Source organism: Lithobates pipiens, unplaced genomic scaffold, assembly GCF_037356315.1.
Source record: "Lithobates pipiens isolate NorthernLeopardFrog02 unplaced genomic scaffold, aLitPip1_a1.2 Scaffold_1, whole genome shotgun sequence".
Lineage (NCBI taxonomy): Eukaryota > Metazoa > Chordata > Amphibia > Anura > Ranidae > Lithobates > Lithobates pipiens.
The window spans coordinates 129,804,958-129,824,056 of record NW_027507685.1 but is presented as its reverse complement, the minus strand read 5'-3'; the positions used below and the strand labels follow the sequence as shown (position 1 = coordinate 129,824,056).

Here is a 19,099-nt window from a genome sequence, read left to right as displayed (position 1 = left end):
GACTCCTCTCCCTTCGGGTCCACATAGGATCGAAGGAGCTCATTATATCTAATGTTTACGCCCCGAACAACCCTACTAAAGAATTTTTTAGCACGTTAACTAACTGGCTCCTGCATTCCCCTCACCTTCCACAAATAGTGGGAGGTGATTTCAACTCTGTTGTTCACCCGGTTGACGATCAGTCCTCATACCCACGTTCAACATCACCCCCAGCCACCAATATCCCCTCGAGCCTTGCAGCGACGATGGACTCCCTTCACCTCCATGACATATGGCGACTGCACCACCCGACTGACCGTGAGTTTTCCTTTTACTCTTACCCGCATAATGTGTTTACTAGAATTGACTACATCTTCTGCACTGACGACCTGATACCCCTGCTCCCAGGAGCGGACATACATGACATTGCTATCTCAGACCACGCGCCCATTTCAGCGACCCCGGACGTGCACCCCAACCCCAAATTATGGCGCTTTCCATCCTACCTTCAGCACAATTCAGACTTTAAAACATACATGGAGAAGGAGTGGGCAATTTATGCACATACAAATGCGCTACACACTGATAGCCCCAACTTGTTTTGGGATGCTGGTAAAGCTTTTCTCCGAGGACGCATTATTTCTTATGCGTCTTCGTTCAAAAGGCATGCCCTTCACAACTACAAAACCTCCAGCTCCAGACTGCACCAGGCCCAACTGGCACTCTACGCCATTGACTCTCCCGAAAACCGGACGGCTTGGCACTCAGCCAAACAGTCTTTTGACGCGTGGGCTAACACCCTGGAAATCACCAAAAAAACCTACCTCGACGCTACCCTTCATAAATTTGGCAACAAGGCTGGCAAACTTCTTGCCAGACTTTGCAAAGGCCCTTACCGCCCGACGGTCATTCCGTCCATTCGCGACTCGGACGGTCGTGTTGCTACCTCCCAGAAAGGCATAAACGCGGCAATGCTGCGCTACTACTCTACCCTCTATGCAGCTGACCCTATTGACCAACGCACAGCGCGAGACTTCCTTGATAAGGTTAACCTAACTTGCATATCCTCCGATCAACTCACTGAGCTAAATGCCCCCATCTCCCCTTCTGAAATTTCTTCCACAATTCGGTCTCTAGCCTCCTCCAAAGCCCCCGGCCCTGATGGCCTAACAGGCGAATTTTATAAATCTCTTGAATCCCTGCTAACCCCGACTCTTGCCACAGTCTACCAGAACATATGGTCTGGCGGTGCCTATCTACCCTCTGGCAACCAAGCGATTATTAAACTACTAGAGAAAAAAGGGAAATACCCGCAAGAACCAGGGTCGTATAGACCCATTTCGCTCCTAAATCTTGATGTCAAGATCCTTTCTAAAATAGTAGCTAACCGCCTGGCCGATATCATCCCCTTCCTGATACAGTCCACCCAATCAGGCTTTGTCAAGGGTAGAACAGCGACTATAAATATCAGGAAGGTGATGATCGCATTGGAACACGCTAGATGCAACCCTAACAGTGATCTAGCCATTATTACCCTAGATGCCGAAAAAAGGCTTTTGACAATGTCAATTTTGGATGGCCATCCATGGTCTTGGGCGAGATGGGCTTCTCTGGCCCTTTTCTTCACTTAATTAGCTCTATGTATACATCCCCCACAGCTAGGCTTGTTGCCGCAGGCCTCTTATCTGACGAATTCCGCTTGTACAAAAGGTACCAGACAGGGCTGCCCCCTATCACCTCTCCTTTTTAACATTGCTATCGAACCACTTTCTAGGTACTTATCAACTGTAGCCCCCTTGCATGGGATCAGAATAGGGTCACAGGAACTAAGAACGTCTCTCTTTGCGGACGATGTTCTTATCTTCTCTGCCGACCCGTCCACTGACATGCCCACGATCAAAGAGGTTTTTGACCAATTCCGACAATGCTCGGGCTTGCGCATAAATTCTAAAAGCGAAATACTCCCCTTAGGCTCCCACCCACATCCGCTATGGGCACAACGCTCCATTTTTACAATAGCGAAAACGCATATTACATACCTGGGAATCAAGATAGGGAGACTACCCTCTTCTCTATACCACCTGAACTACCCTCCCCTTTTTGACAAAATTAAACGTGAATGTGAAAACTGGATGGATCTGCCACTATCGCTTCTGGGAAGGTGCCATCTATTTAAAATGGTCAGTTTCGCACGCTTATTGTATCCCCTTCAGACGATACCACTACTTCTCCGGCACAAGGACGTCAAACTCCTAAACACCACAATCTCTAATTTCATATGGCGGGGCAAGAGACCATGCATAGCATTTACCAAACTCCACCTTCCCAGAACCGAGGGGGGCATCAATCTCCCCAACCTTAGAACATACAACCTAGCCTGTTTGTTAAGGGTAGGCATTGACTGGATAACCCAGAAATCCCGTTGCTCGAATTACCAACTGGAGTCCGAAATGACGCATCCCTATTCCCTGTCTGCCCTTCTCCACTGTCAGTGGAAAACTCTCGACACGTCCTATCAACACAATCTTCTCCTGAGAGACACAGCTATCGCCTGGAGGGAAGTCAGAAAAGGTCTCAAGCTACCTCCGTTCATGTCAAGACACCTCCCGATTCAGGGTCATCCAAACTTTACCCCGGGTCTGGAACACCATCCTTACGCAACATGGCGACAGAAAGGCCTTATTAACTTCTCATCCATGTGTGACTTGGACTCTGGTCGTGCATTATCTTTCCGGACCTTAGCCCAAAAGTATTCCTTGCCGGATTCCTCTGCTTTCCACTATGGCCAGTGCCTCAGCTTTATTCGGAAATCATGCAGGGCGGAGCACTCGAGGTTTAAATCTTCTCTCATCGACACGCTTCTACGACAAGATTCCTACAAAATCTCTGAAATCTACAAACCTCTACTTCTCAAAACAACACCCTCTCTGCATTCATCCTCGGTATCCAATTGGGCGAAAGACTTTCCGGATGATGACATAGTCGAAAAGATTCTGTATGGCCTCAACTCAGTATACCGTCTCATCCCGAACGAATCTTGGAGGGAAACTCAACTTAAAATCTCACACAGAGCGCATATATCATTCCTCCCATCGGGGATACCTCATACTTCTCAAGCTTCACAGTGCCCTCTTTGCCAACAATCAAAACCTACTCTTGCCCACCGCTACTGGTCTTGTTTGGCCATCTCCTCATTCTGGGATCGCATATTGGCCTTCATCTTTGAAGTCACACTACTGAAGCTTCCCAAAGATCCGCTACTCCTCATCTTCGGATACTGGGATCCTAAACTACTCCCATGGTCGGCCGCCTCATCACCCCCAGGCAAGGAATGGGCCCTGATTTGCCTGTTGCTTGCCAGGAGAGCCATTCTGGCACACTGGACTGCCACTACCACCCCTTCAGTTTCTCAAGTCAACAGAGACCTCAGGCACCTTCTTCTCCGGGACAAACTTAACACAAACCTACTCCAACCTAAAGCCACACAACGTTTCCATAGTAGATGGAACCTGTACATCGCCTCCAAACTCACCCCACAGGAATGGACCCTCCTCAAAGACCATTCTTTCACACGCACTGACCCCCTGCCACCAGCGAACATTACTGCAGTATGAAACTTTACTACCCAGTGTACAACACAGTATATCTTCTACTTTTTTTTCAATGCCACACCCCCACCATCGGTTGGAATCCCACCCTCCTCAGATGCGGACTGCTATACTATACCAGGCTTGGCAAGCCTCCCCCCCCCTTTTCTTCCCCCCCCCCCTCTTTCCTTCTAGCATTCTGTTATTTTTTATGCATATTCCATGTAGGACCTTGGCTCCCTTGAAGGATTCCATGGTGCCATGCCATGGCATCCGCAGATCCATCCAGTTGAGGTCATCCCCTTCTCCTTCTTGTAAGGGAGAATGGTTTGGCCTCCATTTCCTGCAAGGAGTAATTTGTTTATGTTTTCAATGCATTTAATTGTTGATGTGACTACTTTTTCGAGATTCAGACAGCTCCTTTAAAAATGCCTTTATTCATCTTACGGTATTTTCTTTGTCTTGTACCTTCTTTTCAATAAAATTTATTTGAAAAAAAAAAAAACACTAATTGCTGCAAAAACGCATTACATGCTTTTCTGCAGCTTCTCCATTGAAGTATATTGAACCAATAAAGCACCATTTTGCGTTAAAAGTCCCTGACCCTTTCAGATATGAACGTGTCCCATAGGAAACCATGTAAATGAACTGTAGTGCATTTCTGCAAAAAGCACCAATAAACAGAAAGATGTGAACCAGGTCTAACACGTTTAGTAACATGATGGGGTTAAAAAAAAAAAAAACTTAGCCCTTTATAGTAGAAAAGGCAGATAATCACTACTATAAGGGGTTCATTTTTTTACTGTAGAACAGTGAAAGTAATATTTACAGTAGCGATTATTTGCTCTTTGTACTATAAAGGGCTCATTTTAGTTTTCTTTAACCCATTATGTTACTGGTAGATTAATCGATTATGAAAATAGTAATCGATTAATCGATTAGTTGTTTCAGCCCTAGTTCTCTCTGTCATACATTAGTACAGAGTTGTTGGTGTGACCCTTGGGGGCACAGTGGCCCCTGCACACCTCATCTGCCCAAAACACTCACCTGCCCCCCCAAGTCACTTTCGGTCACTGAGAGCCACTAGCCAGGGAAACATGACAACGGGACAGGAAACCACAAGGCTAGGGTTACGTGGAGTTATGTGGTTAGGAAAGGTATGCAGGGACTCAGTAGACTTCTCAATCAGATTCTGAATGGCTCAGGTCAGGAGCTAGGTACATGGTGGGGTCACGATTGTCTATTCACATGACTGTAAACAGCCAGTTGGTTACCCATGACTCAAAGTGGCTTTATACAGAAACCACAGACCCTCAATCCAGGCAGAGGTTCAGTCCACGGCTGATGTATTATTTGCAAAGATACAAACTCTAAACAGGACTGCAGAGCTACACTCTAATGACACACACCCTAACGATCTGTTGGCCTAATTACTGCTCAATTATTAATCTGAAAGCAGGAATTACCAGCAAAATTTCCTAACATATCAACAACTAAATACTGTCCATAATGCTGATTTGCAATAACATTTATATTTTCAAGACAAGCTTTTGGGATGCTCACTTTGTCTCAGTCTAAGCAGTACTGATAAAAGACAAAAAAAAAAAAAAAAAAAAAAGGGTAAAAACAACATCATTTTTCATTTTGGATAGAGTGGAGAGGGATTAGAACACCTGCAGTGGATGCACGGACACAGCTGCTGCTCTTAAAGTGGTTGTAAACGCTTTACAAACACCTTTTGCTACTTTTTCTTACAGGTAAGCCTATAATAAGGCTAACCTGTAGCTACCCCGAATATCCTCTAAACCTGCATGGTTTAGGAGATATCCCCCTGTCCCCTGCATGTGCACTGGGGTAAACTGAAGCAATGGCACATATTGCTTCAGTCTGTGTGCTGTTACCGGCGGCTCCAGTCAATCACAGTGCCGGAGCCGCGATACCCGAAAGTAACCCCTGGGAGAGATGTCGCCAGCCAGAGGGGGAGATGAGGATGGCTGTGTGGGCTTAGTTCTCGGTTAAGTAATTCATAATGAGCTAGTATGCTAAGCATACTAGCTCATTATGCCTTTGTCTTGCAGGGTTTTTTTTTTTTTAAACCAGGGTTTACAACCACTTTAATACGACATCCATGTGAGTGAACAGCCCTGCACCCAGGGTAAGTTCCGGGACACATACAATGTCATATGGGGACACAGCGGCTGCGTCTTAATAGTCATGAATAAAACTGCCTGCATGAGGATGCATGGAACACCTGTTCATCCGTATTCCGGTAAGCATGGTCCTACACAGGGAACGAATGTAATGTGATTTCAATGGGCTGCCCTATGTGCAGCAAAGTAGCTTGTGGCACTTTTTTGCTGCCATTCATAAAGTGCCATTCATAAAATTCATTAAACCACTGATTTACAGGTTTCAAAAAACAGTTGGGCTCCATTTCCACTAGTGCAACATTGGACACAAAGTCGCATGACAAGTCACAGTCTCTTGATTTCAATGGCATCCGTTCCCATCTATGCGACTTAAAGTTGCAGCGACTTTGAACAGGTTTCTGCACTACTCTGATGCGATTTTTGACACAACTTTGAAGCAGAGACTATAAAGTTGGATCAAAGTAGCACTCTCGGTCGCAATAGTGGAAGCATAGCCTTACAGTCCTGGAATGCTGGGATCGCCAAATGTCAAATTTGCTTGTGTCCTCAACCAAACTGTCAAATCATCAAATGGCTGGAGTCATAACTGATCACATGTGCAGCACCATGGCAGTTGCAGAAAGGATAGGAGGGTTCAATTCTGCTTTTAGGCTGGGTTCACACTGCAGCGATGCGGGAACGCTGCGGGTTCCCGCATCGCACGCCTCCCGGCAGCAGTTCACACTGCCCTATGCGAACTGCTGGGAGTGTCAGTGAAACGTTAATGACCCCCCCAGATCAGTTCGCATATCGCAGTGCGATCTGCAAACTCGGACAGGAATCGGATCGCATGGTGTGAACACCCATGCGATCCGATTCTGCTGCGGACCAAAAAAAGGGTCCTGTGCGAGTTTGGGCCAGATGCGATGCAAAATCAGCCATACCATCTGTATGGCTGAACTCGCATCGCACAGAGATCGGATGTGATTTGCACTGCGGTGCGAATCACATCCGATCTCATCACCGCTGCAGTGTGAACCCAGCCTTAGTCACGGTTCACACTTATGCGATGCATCGCATCTCCTTTGCAGGCAATTCACACTGACACCTGCGAACCACTGTTGTGTCAGTACAAAGTTATTAACCACTCCAGCCCGAGAAGATTTGGCTGCTCAATGACCAGGCCATTTTTTTTGCGATACAGCACTGCGTCGCTTTAACTGACAATTGCGCAGTCGTGCAATGCTTTACCCAAACAAAATTGACATCCTTTTTTCCCCCCCAAATAGAGCTTTTTTTGGTGGTATTTGATTACCTCTGCGGGGGGGTTTGCGCTATAAACAATAGAAGAGCGACAATTAAAAAAAAAAAAAACACTATCTTTTACTTTTTTATAGTGTCTACAAAATAGGGGATAGATTTATGGCATTATTGTTATTATTTTACTAGTAATGCCAGCGATTTTTATCGGGACTGCGATACTGCGGCGGACAAATTGGACACTTTTGAGATCATTGACAATTCTACAGCGATCATTTCTATAAAAATGCACCGATTACTGTATAAATGTCACTGGCAGGGAAGGCGTTAACTGTGTTCCCTAGATGTGTTCTAACTATGGGGTGGGGCTGAGTAGGGGAGGAGACCAATCAGTGTTCATACTTAGTATGAGCACGCAAGCTGTCTCCTCTCCCCTGAGAGAATCGGGACTCATGTGTTTACATACACATCCCTGTTCTCATTCTTTCACGAGCGATCACGGGTGCCCGGCGGTCATCGCGCCCGCCCGGCACTTTCAATGAAGCCAACCTGCCACAGTATAAATGGGTGGCTGGTCCGGAAGCAGTTAAGGACCGGGCCTATTTTTCAGACTTGGTGTTTTCTAGCAAAAAAAAAAAAAATGATTTTAACTTGTAAATTACTTAGAGCCCCCAAACATTATATATATATTTTTTCCTAACACCCTAGATAATAAAATGGCAGTCGTTGCAATACTTTATGTCACACCGTATTTGCACAGCGGTCTTAGGCTACTTTCACACCGAGGCACTTTACAGGCACTACAGCGCTAAAAAGTAAAGAGCCTCTCCTGTGTCTCCAGTGTGAAAGCCCGAGGTGCGCTTGCAGGACGGCCGGTTTCAACTCTTTTTTTGGCCGGTAGCGGGGAGTTAAAACTGCGCCGCTAAAATGATGGTAAAGCTAGCGCTAAAAATAGCGCCGCTTTACCGCCAGCGTCCGACCCCAGTGTGAAAGTAGCCTTCCAAGCACACTTTTTTGGAAAAGAGACACTTTTTTTGGAGTAAAAAACTAAAACAGTAAGTTTAGCCCAATTATTTTTTTTATATTGTGAAAGATAATGTTACGCCAAGTAAAGTGATACCAAACATCTCACACTTCAAAACTGCGCCCGCTTGTGGAATGGTGACAAACTTTTACCCTTAAAAATCTCTACAGGTTACCAGTTTTGAGTTACAGAGGAGGTCCAGTACTAGAATTATTGCTCTCACTCCAACAATCATGGCGATACCTCACATGTGTGGTTTGAGCACCATTTTCATATGCGGGCGCGACTTACGTATGCATTCGCTTCTGCGTGTAAGCTCGGCGGGACGGGGCACTTTAAAAAAAAAAAATATATATATATATATATATATATATATATATATATATATATATATATATATATATATATATATATATTAAAAAAAACTTTTTTTTTTTACACTGTCCTTTTCAAAAAATAAAAAATTTGGTCATATTTATTTCTAATTTTAAAGACTGTAAACGTCCCTTGTAATAAATAAAAAAAAAAAAAAAAAAAAAAAAAAACCAACAACATGGCAGGAACTCTTAAATATTAGATCTGGGATCAAAAAGACAAAAGAAAAATATCCTCCTTTAAGAGCATTGGGCGGAAGTGACGTTTGACGTCGCTTCCGCCAGTCAATCCCATGGAGCTGAGTGGGGCTCATCTTCCCCTCACTTGGCTCCAGGCTGTTCACATGAGAGGACGCAGGTCCGATAAGTGGTGGAGACCCCCGGAGGGGGGCGCTCTCTCCCGTCCCCAATAAAAGTGATCAGCAAATCCACCACAGAGACCACTTTTATCTGAAAGCGAACCGCCCCCCTGAAGAAGAGGATACTGGCTAGCTGCTGCCATAACAACGATATTCCTCTTCAAAGAGTTGATGTGCAGGCGGTCTGTAAATGGTTAACCACTTAAGCCGCGGATCCATTTGGCTGGCCAAAGACCAGAACACTTTTTGCGATTCGGCACTGCGTCGCTTTAACTGACAATTGCGTGGTCATGCGGTGTGGTTCCCAAACAAAATCGACGGCCTTCTTTTCCCCACAATTAGAGCTTTCTTTTGGTGGTATTTGATCACCTCTGTGGTTTTTATTTTTTGTGCTATAAACAAAAAAAAAAAATAGCGACAATTTTGAAAAAAAGAATTAAAAAAAAAAAAAACGCATTTTTTTTTACTATAATAAATATCCCCCCCAAAAAATATACAAAAAAAAAAAGTTCTCCCTCAGTTTAGGCCGATATGTATTATTCTACATATTTTTGGTAAAAAAAATAATATATATATATATATATATATATATATATATATATATATATATATATATATATATATATATATATATATATATATATATATATATATATATATATATATATATAGGGATATTATAGCAAGAAGTAAATAAAATATCGCAATAAGCATTTATTGATTGGTTTGTGCAAAAGTTATAGCGTTTACAAAATAGGGGATAGTTTTATGGCATTTTTATTAATCATTTTATTATTTATTTATTTATTTTTTATTAGTAAACATTGATTTCTGTGTAAATTTGACTGGCAGGGAAGGTATTAACCACTAGGGGCAGTGTAGGGGTTAAGTACGTCCTGGGCAGTGATTCTAACTGTGGAGGGGGGGGGGGGTGTGGCTACGTATGACGTCACTGATCTCTGCTCCCGATCACAGGGAGCAGAGATCAGTGACACTGTCACTAGGCAGAATGGGGGGGGGAGTGCTTCTTTACATTAGCATCTCCCTGTTCTTCCTCTCCGTGAGGCAATCGCAGGTATCCCCGTGGCGATCGAGTCCACGGGACCCACAACCCGACTCACGGAGGTCCTGGCCGGCACACAAGTGACTGCAAGGCGGCAAATTTAAAGGGATGTACAGGTACGCCCATTTGCCCAGCCGTGCCATTCTGCCGACGTACATCGCCGTGCGCCGGTTGGGAGCCAGTTAAGAGCATTGGGCCTAAGTGACGTTTGACGTCGCTTCTGCCAGTCAATCCTATGGAGCCGAATGGGGGCCCCATCTTCCCCTCACTTGGCTCCAGGCTGTTCATATGAGAGGACGCGGGTCCAGTAAGCGGCGGAGATCCCCAGAATGCGGCAGAAGGGGGGGGGGTCCTCTCCCGCCCCCAATAAAAATGATCTTGCTGCAAATCCATCACAGAGACCACTTATCCAAAAGCAGACCACCCGCTGAAGAGGATACCGGGGTTATGGCAGCTATCTTTTGCCATAACAATGATATTCCTATTCAAAGAGCTGACGTATAAGGACGGCAGGTGGTCTGTAAGCGGTTAAAGAGGAAGTAAACCCCAATGGGCATTACTTCCTCTTTTGCTCCCCGCAAGGCCTGTAAATTAAAAGCATAATGGGCTAGTATGCAACGCATACTAGCCCATTATGCGACACTTACCTGCAAACGAAGCCCGTGCTGTCCCCTGTGCACGTGGCATCCATATTCGCCCCTCTTCCTTCTGGAGCCGAGCACTCCGGCTCTGTGACTGGTCACAGCCGTGGGAGCCACCAATCACGGCACACGCTGGGGAAGAAATGGCACGTGGTCCATTTCTTCAAAGCTCATGCGCCGATAACCACATTGGCGCACTACAAGTGAAATATCTCCTCAACGCCACACATTTTAGGAGATATTTCCACTATCTATAGGTAAGCCTTACCTATAGATAAAAGTAAGGCAAAAAAGGGTTTACAACCACTTTAAACACCCCCAGATCAGATCGCAGTGCGAACTGTGAATTCGGACAGGAATCAGATAACTTAGGTTTGAACATCCATGCAATTCAATTCCAGTGTGGGGGGGGGTAAAAAAAGGGGAGGGAGGCTCCTGCACTATTTTCGTGCAAAATCAATGCGAGTTCAGCCATACAAACCATTCGGCTGAACTCGCATTGCACATACATCACATGTGATCGGCACAGCAATGCGATGTCTGGCATTGCATATGTGTGAACCCAGGCTAAGGCTGTCAGCCTCTTCAAACTCATGTTCGCATACGCCACGTGCAGAGCCCACCAGGAAGTCCGCGCAGCTAATCGCTAATCGCAGTCAGTGAGACATTGCCCCCGATGCACAGCTGCAGAGATCAGGCAATGTCTCACTGCCTGTGATTAGCGACTTCCTGGCGGACTCTGCACATGGACCATGCAAACGCACCGGAGCTCATCTCTACTCAACAGTGCCTAAAAATGGAGAGCATCTGAGCATGTGCAGAGCAGGGTGAGGCAGTGCATTACCGGATTTTAGACACTTATTTAATAAATGTATTACATACCTATACCTGCAAAAGGGGCCAGTCAGAAGTCATCCAGCAGGACTTCGTTTTCTGAATAAAAGTTCCACTTTAAGGTTGTCACCTCTCACATTACAAACCAATGTCCTGTTACCATCACCTGAGACCAGACATAGAAAACAAAATCTCCTGACTCCATACAGAATTGTGTGACTACAGAGTGACCCGGCTCAGACATACTCTCTGTATACAACACCACCACTGGGCTCTGTGTGGTATAGTATGGGGAGAGCAACTCAATGCTACTACAAAGGACTATTACTGTGCAGGAAGATCACACACCACAGTGTACAATACACACACCTATCCCTGTATGGAGGAACAACAAGCCACAGGACAGCGTTAAGTACAACACACACGTGATATGAGGACGGCCCCAGCTGTGAGTACACAGAGAAGACACTTACCTGCAGTCACCATATCCCCGGCCTTGTGTATATCTACACCTGACAGACTGTCACGTGACTCTCAGCTCTACAAATGGGACAGCAGCTCCGCCCAATCAGAGCCCAGCACCTAGAAGGGAGCACTTCCTGTTCCTCTGTCACCACGTGACAGGCACAGCAAAGAGTGCTGGCTGGAGTGGTCGTATAACGTTGGGGGTCTCTATGATCTGTACACAGGGGCTGTACAAGGCGGAGGGGAGGCCACACAAGACAAATGTGTGCAGATTTATATTGATGGCATGTTATCTAAGAGAACATATGTAGGACGTCCATGCAACGGAGGAGAATCATTAAAACTGCTGCACACTAAGGATGAGCTCAGGCGTGTACGCATACTCCAGGTTTAGAGCCCGCTAGGAAGTCAGCGCTGCGCTAATCACAGGCAGTGAGACATTGCCCCGATGCGCAGCTGCAGAGATCAGACAATGGGGGTTATTTACAAAAGGCAAATCCACTTTGCACTGCAAGTACACTTGGAAGTGCAGTCGCTCTAAATCTAAGGTGTAGATCTGAAATGAGGGGAAGCTCTGCTAATTTTATCATCCAATCATGTGCAAGCTAAATGCTGTTTTTATTTTCCTTGCATGTCCCCCTCGGATCTACAGCGATCACACTTCTAAGTGCACTTGCAGTGCAAAGTGGATTTTCCTTTAGTAAATAACCCCCAATGTCTCACTGGCTGTCATTAGCAAAGTGCTGCGCCGACTTCCTGGCGGGCTCTGCACGTGGAGTATGCGAACACGCCTGAGCTCACCCTTACTGCAAACAGAAACTGGTGCAGCTGTAAGTCATAACCAATCAGCTTCTAACTTCAGTTTTAATAAAAGTTATGGCCCATACACACGATCGGAAATTCTGCCAGCAAAAAGTCAGATGAGAGCTTTTGCTTGGAAAATGCGATCGTGTGTATGCTCCATCCGACTTTTGCTGGCGGAATTTTGTCCAGCAAAAGATTGAGAGCAGGTTCTCAATTTTTTGGTAGGAAAAAGTTCTGATCGGAAATTATGATTGTCTGTACAAATTCAGACGCACAAAATTCCTACGCATTTTCGGAAACAATTTGGCGCATGCTGGGAAGCATTGACTTAATTTTCTCGGCTCGTCATCGTGTTGTAAGTCACCGCGCACTTGACGGTTGAAAGTTTAGAGAACTTTTGTGTGATTGTGTGTATGCAAGGCAAGCTTGAGTGGAAAACCATCCAAGTTTTTTCCGATGGAAAATCCGCTCGTGTGTACAGGGCATAGGAAGCTGACGCAAGCCAGAAACCACCACTCCCTTCTACCTGAAACTTCTCCAGCATTCAATGAACAGACACATTGGGGGGGGGGAGATTTACTAAAACCGGTGCTTACAGAGCCTGGTGCAGATGTGGATAATGACCAATCGACTTCAGTTTGATTAATTAAGCGTTGGCAATAAAAGTTAGAAGCTGATTGGTCAGCACAACTGCACCAGACTCTGTATGCATCGGTTTTAGTAAATCTCCCCCCAGTGTGTCTGTTCATTGAATGTTGGAGAGGTTTCAGCAAATTTGGTCAGGTAGAAGGGAGCGGTGGGGTCCGGCTTGTCATTGTGAGGGGGATTTACTAAAACTGTAGAGTGCACACTCTGGTGTAGCAGTGCATGGTAGCCAATCTAACTTCAGCTTATTCACTTTAGCCCCCCCCGCTCACACCAGTGCGACTTTACATGTGACCTGACAGTTCCAAATCGCATGACAAGTCACACCCTATTGTCAGCAATGGAACCGTGCAAATTGGTGCAACTCTGAATTTGCAATGCCGCACTGATTTGAAAAAAATATATAATCCTGCGCTATTTTTTTGCTTTTTCAGATGCAACTTTCATAGACCTCTGCATGAAATGGCACAGCTGTCAGCCAAGTAGCACCTGAAATCGCACTGACCTGCTACATTGAAATTGTGCTACTTCAAGAGAAGTAGCATGCTCTTAAAGTAGCATCAATGTGAACCAGCACTAAAGGAGTTGTAAAGCCTAAAGGTTTTTCACCTTAATGCATTCAGCCCACATTCACACTGGGCCGATTTGGCATGCGATTTGACATCTCAAATCACATGTCAAATCGGTGGCTATTGCCAGCAATGGCACCGCACCGACTCCCAAAAGTAGTTCCTGTACTACTTTTGGGGACTTCGGGGGCAATTTGAATAGACTTCTGTGCATGAACCCCCACAGATGTCTGACTGCATTGCCGGTTTGAAATTAAATTGCGCGATTTCAAACCCGCTCTCATTGTGAACCTGAGATAAATGCATTAGACCCCTTTCACACTGCAGAGACTGCGAATTAGCGCTAAAGTGCCGCTCATTTTTGCAGCAATTTATCGCTGTTTTAGCAGTGCTTTTCGCCCGCTAGTTGACATTTTTTACCTTAAAAACAAGGTAAAAAGTCCTGTTTTAGGGTGCTTTGGACACATTCATTGCAATGGGCAGGGCGTTTTGAGAGCACTATTTGCATCACTTTTAACCCACCCCAAAGATGCTGCTTGCAGGACTTTTTGTAACGTCCCGTCAGCGGACTGCGCCAATGCAAAAAGACACTGCAATGAATGGGAGGTGGTTTTCAGAGGCTATTTTTAGTGCTAACGCGTCTGAAAACCTCCTCAGTGTGAAAGAGGGGTCACTCGATGAAGTGGAGGGACCCCAGAAAGGGAGGATTGTGTCTGCTCTGTGCAAAACCCTTGCACAGAGCATGACATGTTTATTTGAAAAAAAAAAAAAAAAAAAAACTTTTACAATAAAAATAAATAACTGGAAGCTGATTGGTTTCTATGCAGAGCTGCACCAGATTTTGTACTCTCCAGTTTAACCACTTACCTACAGGACACTTTCACCCCTTTCCTGCCCAGGCCAATTTTTAGCTTCGCAAAAAAAATATGGAGTAAATTGGAATCCCACCTAATGTAGATATGTAGGACTCACTGAATGAATATGGGGGGGGTTGTAATCAATAGTATACTGACCCAACAAACGAAAAATAAAAAACACAAAGACTTCTATACACCCTAAAGCATTAAACTACAAAAATGAATTATTGCTTTAATCACTTGACATCCGCGCTATGGCCGAATGACGGCAACAGCGTGGATGTGAATTCCCGGGAGGCCGTCGCACGACGGCCTCCCCTGTGCGAGCTTCCTGCGTGTGCCCTGATCACCGAGTCACTGAGACACTGAGTGGCGGTCCCGGCCCCTTACCATATGATCAGCTGTCAGCCAACGCTGACAGCTGAGGAGAAAAAAAAAGTCGATCACCGGCTTATCTTAGTCCTGAAAAGGAAGAGGCAATTATGCCTCATTTTTGCAGTCTAACAGTGCCCACAAGTGCCACCTATCAATGCCCATAAGTGCCACCTATCAATGCCAACAAGTGCCACCTATCAATGCTCACCAGTGCCACCTATCAATGCCCACCAGTAGTGCCAATCAGTGCCACCTAGAAGTGCTGCCTATCAGTGTAACCGATCAGTGCCCATGACTGCCACTCATCAGTGCCCATCACTGTCACCTATTGGTGCCCATCAGTGCTGCCTCAGTGTACATCAATGACGGGCAAAAATTACCCGTTATAAAATTTTAAAACAAAATGTAAAAAAAAATATGTAAATCAGACTTTTTACATAAAAAAAAAAAAAAATCGCACAGGTGATCAAATACCACCAAAAGAAAGCTCTATTTGGGGAAAAAAATGACAAAAATTTCATTTGGGTGCATTGTCATTCAAAGTTCAACAGCACTGAAAGCTGAAAATTGGTCTGGATAGGAGGGGGGTTTAAGTGCCCAGTAAGCAAGTGGTTAAAAAGCGATGTACAGCAAATTATTAGCTCGATAACCCGAGACCCCCCATAGATCAAAAAGGACAACTATATTGCAAGGGGGTTCTCAGGTGGTCTAACCCTCCCCAAAAAATATTCCTCTAAAACCAAACACACTGTGGAGGGCAATGATACCCCTCGTAAAGCCGAGGGGCAGAAAAGTGCAAAACCCCACAACCGGCAAGCCCACCCTCCCCAATACAGAGCAGCCCCCTAGATTCCTAGATAATTGCTCAAAGTCAGCTATGACGAGATCCCTGCAGCTCATTCCTAGAACGGAATAGTGAATGTCTGTGTAAACAAAAATGACATATGTCACACTATCCTAGTGGATAGTGGAAAGATGCACAGAGTATATAACCACACTCTATAATATCTACAAATATACCCTGGTCATAAGTCCGTCAGTCACTGGGGCTGGGGAGAAAACGGGATTGGATATGAACACATCAAAATGCAGTTAAATGTTTTTACATCCCTTTTCCATTGAAGACATCCTGTCAAGTAGATGAATTTAGCCAAGAATGTAATCAGTCCTGACTGCTCTGATCCAGGTAAGTAGTTAGACCCCTTTCACACTGGAGCAGTTTGCGGGCACTAGGGATGAGCTTGGTGTTCGAGTTGAACGTATGTTAGACTCGAACATTGGCTGTTCGCACGTTCGGTGAATACCGAACGTTATGGGCCATTTGCGCCAAATTTGTGTAGCGCTCACGGCCCACAATGCACTGCGCCATCGCAGTGCATTGCTGGCTCATGATTGGCCAAGCATGCACTGTGACCCCCCATGATTGGCCAATCACAGCACCGGCAGTGAAGAGAACAATAATTATAGCTCAGGGGGGTTTAGTACACGCCCCACACTATATAAGGCCGCCAGCGCGGGGGCCTTGTGTAGTGTGTTCCGGCGTGCAGGGAAAGAGCTAGATAGGCAGGGACACTGTGTTCTTTCTCAGGCATCTGCAGGAGTTAGTGGGTGTTGTGTGCCTACAGCACAGTATACACCTGTATCTACCCTTTATTGCTGGTGTTCTCTCATACAGGCATCTGCAGTAGTTAGTGGGTGTTGTGTGCCTCCAGCACAGTATACACCTGTATCTACCCTTTATTGCTGGTGTTCTCTCATACAGGTAGAGGTGGCCTTGCGGTTCGCCCGGCGGTCGGTTCGCGGCGAACTTTGCTCGTTCGCGATTCGCCAAACCGGCGGACTTCTGGCGCTGTTCACGCGGCAGACATATGCGTTTACATTGTGAAGAACTTTGACCCATGACACATTATCCATCATGGGGTACAGGACAGCCAATTGAGACATTTCAGCACATGGACAATTGGACATACCCCCACCTTATAAATAGACCTGATCTGGTGGCCATTTTAAATTCTGTCTTTTGTCAGTGTAGGGAAAGAACGCTGTGTGGAGCAGGAATAGTCAGTCTAATCACTATCTAGCTAATTAGCTATTACTATTAGGTCCACAAAAGTCATTTTAAGGACTGGTATAGGTGTACAGTATATAGGGTTGTAATACACTTATAATATACTTTCTTTCACATATAGAAATTATATTATGGTGCACTGCTGTGCTGATGAGTGCTGACTGATTCTGCAGCTGTCTTTTATCAGTGTAGGGACTGAGGGACAGTTTTGTGTTTTGAGAAGGGACAGTCTGCAAATCACTAGCTACTAGGTCTACAAAGGTTCTTTTAAGGACTGCTGTAGGTGTACAGTATATAGGGTTGTACACATATAATATACTTTCTTTCAAATATAGAAATCATATTATACTTGACTGCTGAGCTGAGTGCTGACCGATTCTGCAGCTGTCTTTTATCAGTGTAGGGACTGAGGGACAGTTTGGTGTTTGGAGCAGGGACAGTCTGCAAATCACTAGCTACTAGGTCCACAAAGGTCCTTTTAAGGACTGGTATAGGTGTACAGTATATAGGGTTGTACACGTATAATATACTTTCTTTTAAATATAGAAAGCATATTATAGTTGATTGCTGAGCTGAGTGCTGACCAATTCTGCAGCTGTCTTTTATCAGTGTAGGGACTGAAGGACAGTATGGTGTTTGGAGCAGGGACAGTCTGCAAATCACTAGCTACTAGGTCCACAAAGGTCCTTTTAAGGACTGGTATAGGTGTACAGTATATAGGGTTGTACACGTATAATATACTTTTTCAAATATAGAAAGCCTATTATACTTCACTGCTGAGTGCTGACCGATTCTGCAGCTGTCTTTTATCAGTGTAGGGACTGAGGGACAGTTTGGTATTTGGAGCAGGGACAGTCTGCAAATCACTAGCTACTAGGTCCACAAAGGTCCTTTTAAGGACTGGTATAGGTGTACAGTATGTTAGGTGTGACCTCAACAAGTCACCTATTTGTCAGGTTATGTTACCGTTTCCCAATTGTTAGTTAGAGTTCTTATCTGAGCAAAGAGACACAGAAGTATTCAGTATTTCTGCTCAGAAGTCCGTCGTTAACTCTGACTGTCTCTGACTGACTGTGGCTCTGAGGCTTGTTTATTACATCTTTTATAGACAGAAAAGGGCAAACATCAGCAAATGTAAAAAAAAACAACATTTTCAAAGTAAAGACAATTCTCCGGGTGTTATCAGCTGATAAGACAATCTTCTGGGCGTAGACTGCTTTTTAGGGCTGATGCGGCCTCTTCTTGATGAGTACGTGACAATAGATGACGAATGTGGATTTTACAGAGAAGGATAGAAAAATATAAGACATAAGGTCAACCATTTTGTTTCAACATATACCTTAATCCTTACATTTCCCCCTTTGACATCACCCCTCCCTCTTGCCCTGGGTCCACCTGAACAAGTTCTAGTCAGCCTATATCCAGAGTACTCTCCCTGACCGCGAGTTGTCAGAGGGGTATACACCCATCCCCCTGGACAGTACCAACATCTAAAATTCAGGAAGAGTGGCTTTTCTGACAGATGGGTGATGTCAAGAAACTAAATCTACCTATCTTCACAAAAGTTCCATCTTTTCCGCATCATTTACCTTGGCTTTCTTGCAAAAGCATATGAGCAGTTTAAAGCATGCATAAAAGAAAAAATACGAATAAGAGCACCACTATAATCGTCATTGCTGCCTTCTTAACCCAAGAGAATAACCCTGAGAAACTAAAAGTTCCACCAAACGGATCCCAGTCGCGACCAATATTTCGGGCCTTCTCTTGTAAATTCTTTACTTCCATACGGTGTTGTGCAATGATGTCATAATAATCAGGTACCTCAATGCTGGTGTTATGTATCCAAGTACAGCACTCATAGTCCTCAGTAGTTTCACAGAGTCCTGTCAATGCTGCACTCATACTTTCAATTGCTAATTCATGTAATTCTAATTGTTGTCTGATGGCTCTGGTCTCCAGATTTAACTTAGTAATGTCATCAGAGTTTTTCTCCAAAACATCATTAATAATTCCTGTATAGTTATTTAGTCTTTTCATTAAGTCTATACCCCATCCTGTCCAGGACG

General features: G+C 44.9%; 1 protein-coding gene across 2 annotated transcripts in view; it reads right to left on the bottom strand.

Annotated features, from left to right (window-relative positions):
* PNPLA7 (patatin like domain 7, lysophospholipase) overlaps positions 1-11,844 on the bottom strand; it is a 620,671-nt gene extending 608,827 nt beyond the window's left edge. The window contains exon 1 of one of the 2 annotated variants that reach the window (XM_077476726.1): positions 11,724-11,844. In XM_077476726.1, coding sequence (XP_077332852.1) covers positions 11,724-11,736 — 13 coding nt within the window. In that variant the 5' untranslated portion in view covers positions 11,737-11,844. The remainder of the gene's footprint in view (positions 1-11,723) is intronic. The other variant, XM_077476735.1, reaches the window with a different exon arrangement.
* Between the last annotated feature and the right edge of the window lie 7,255 nt (positions 11,845-19,099).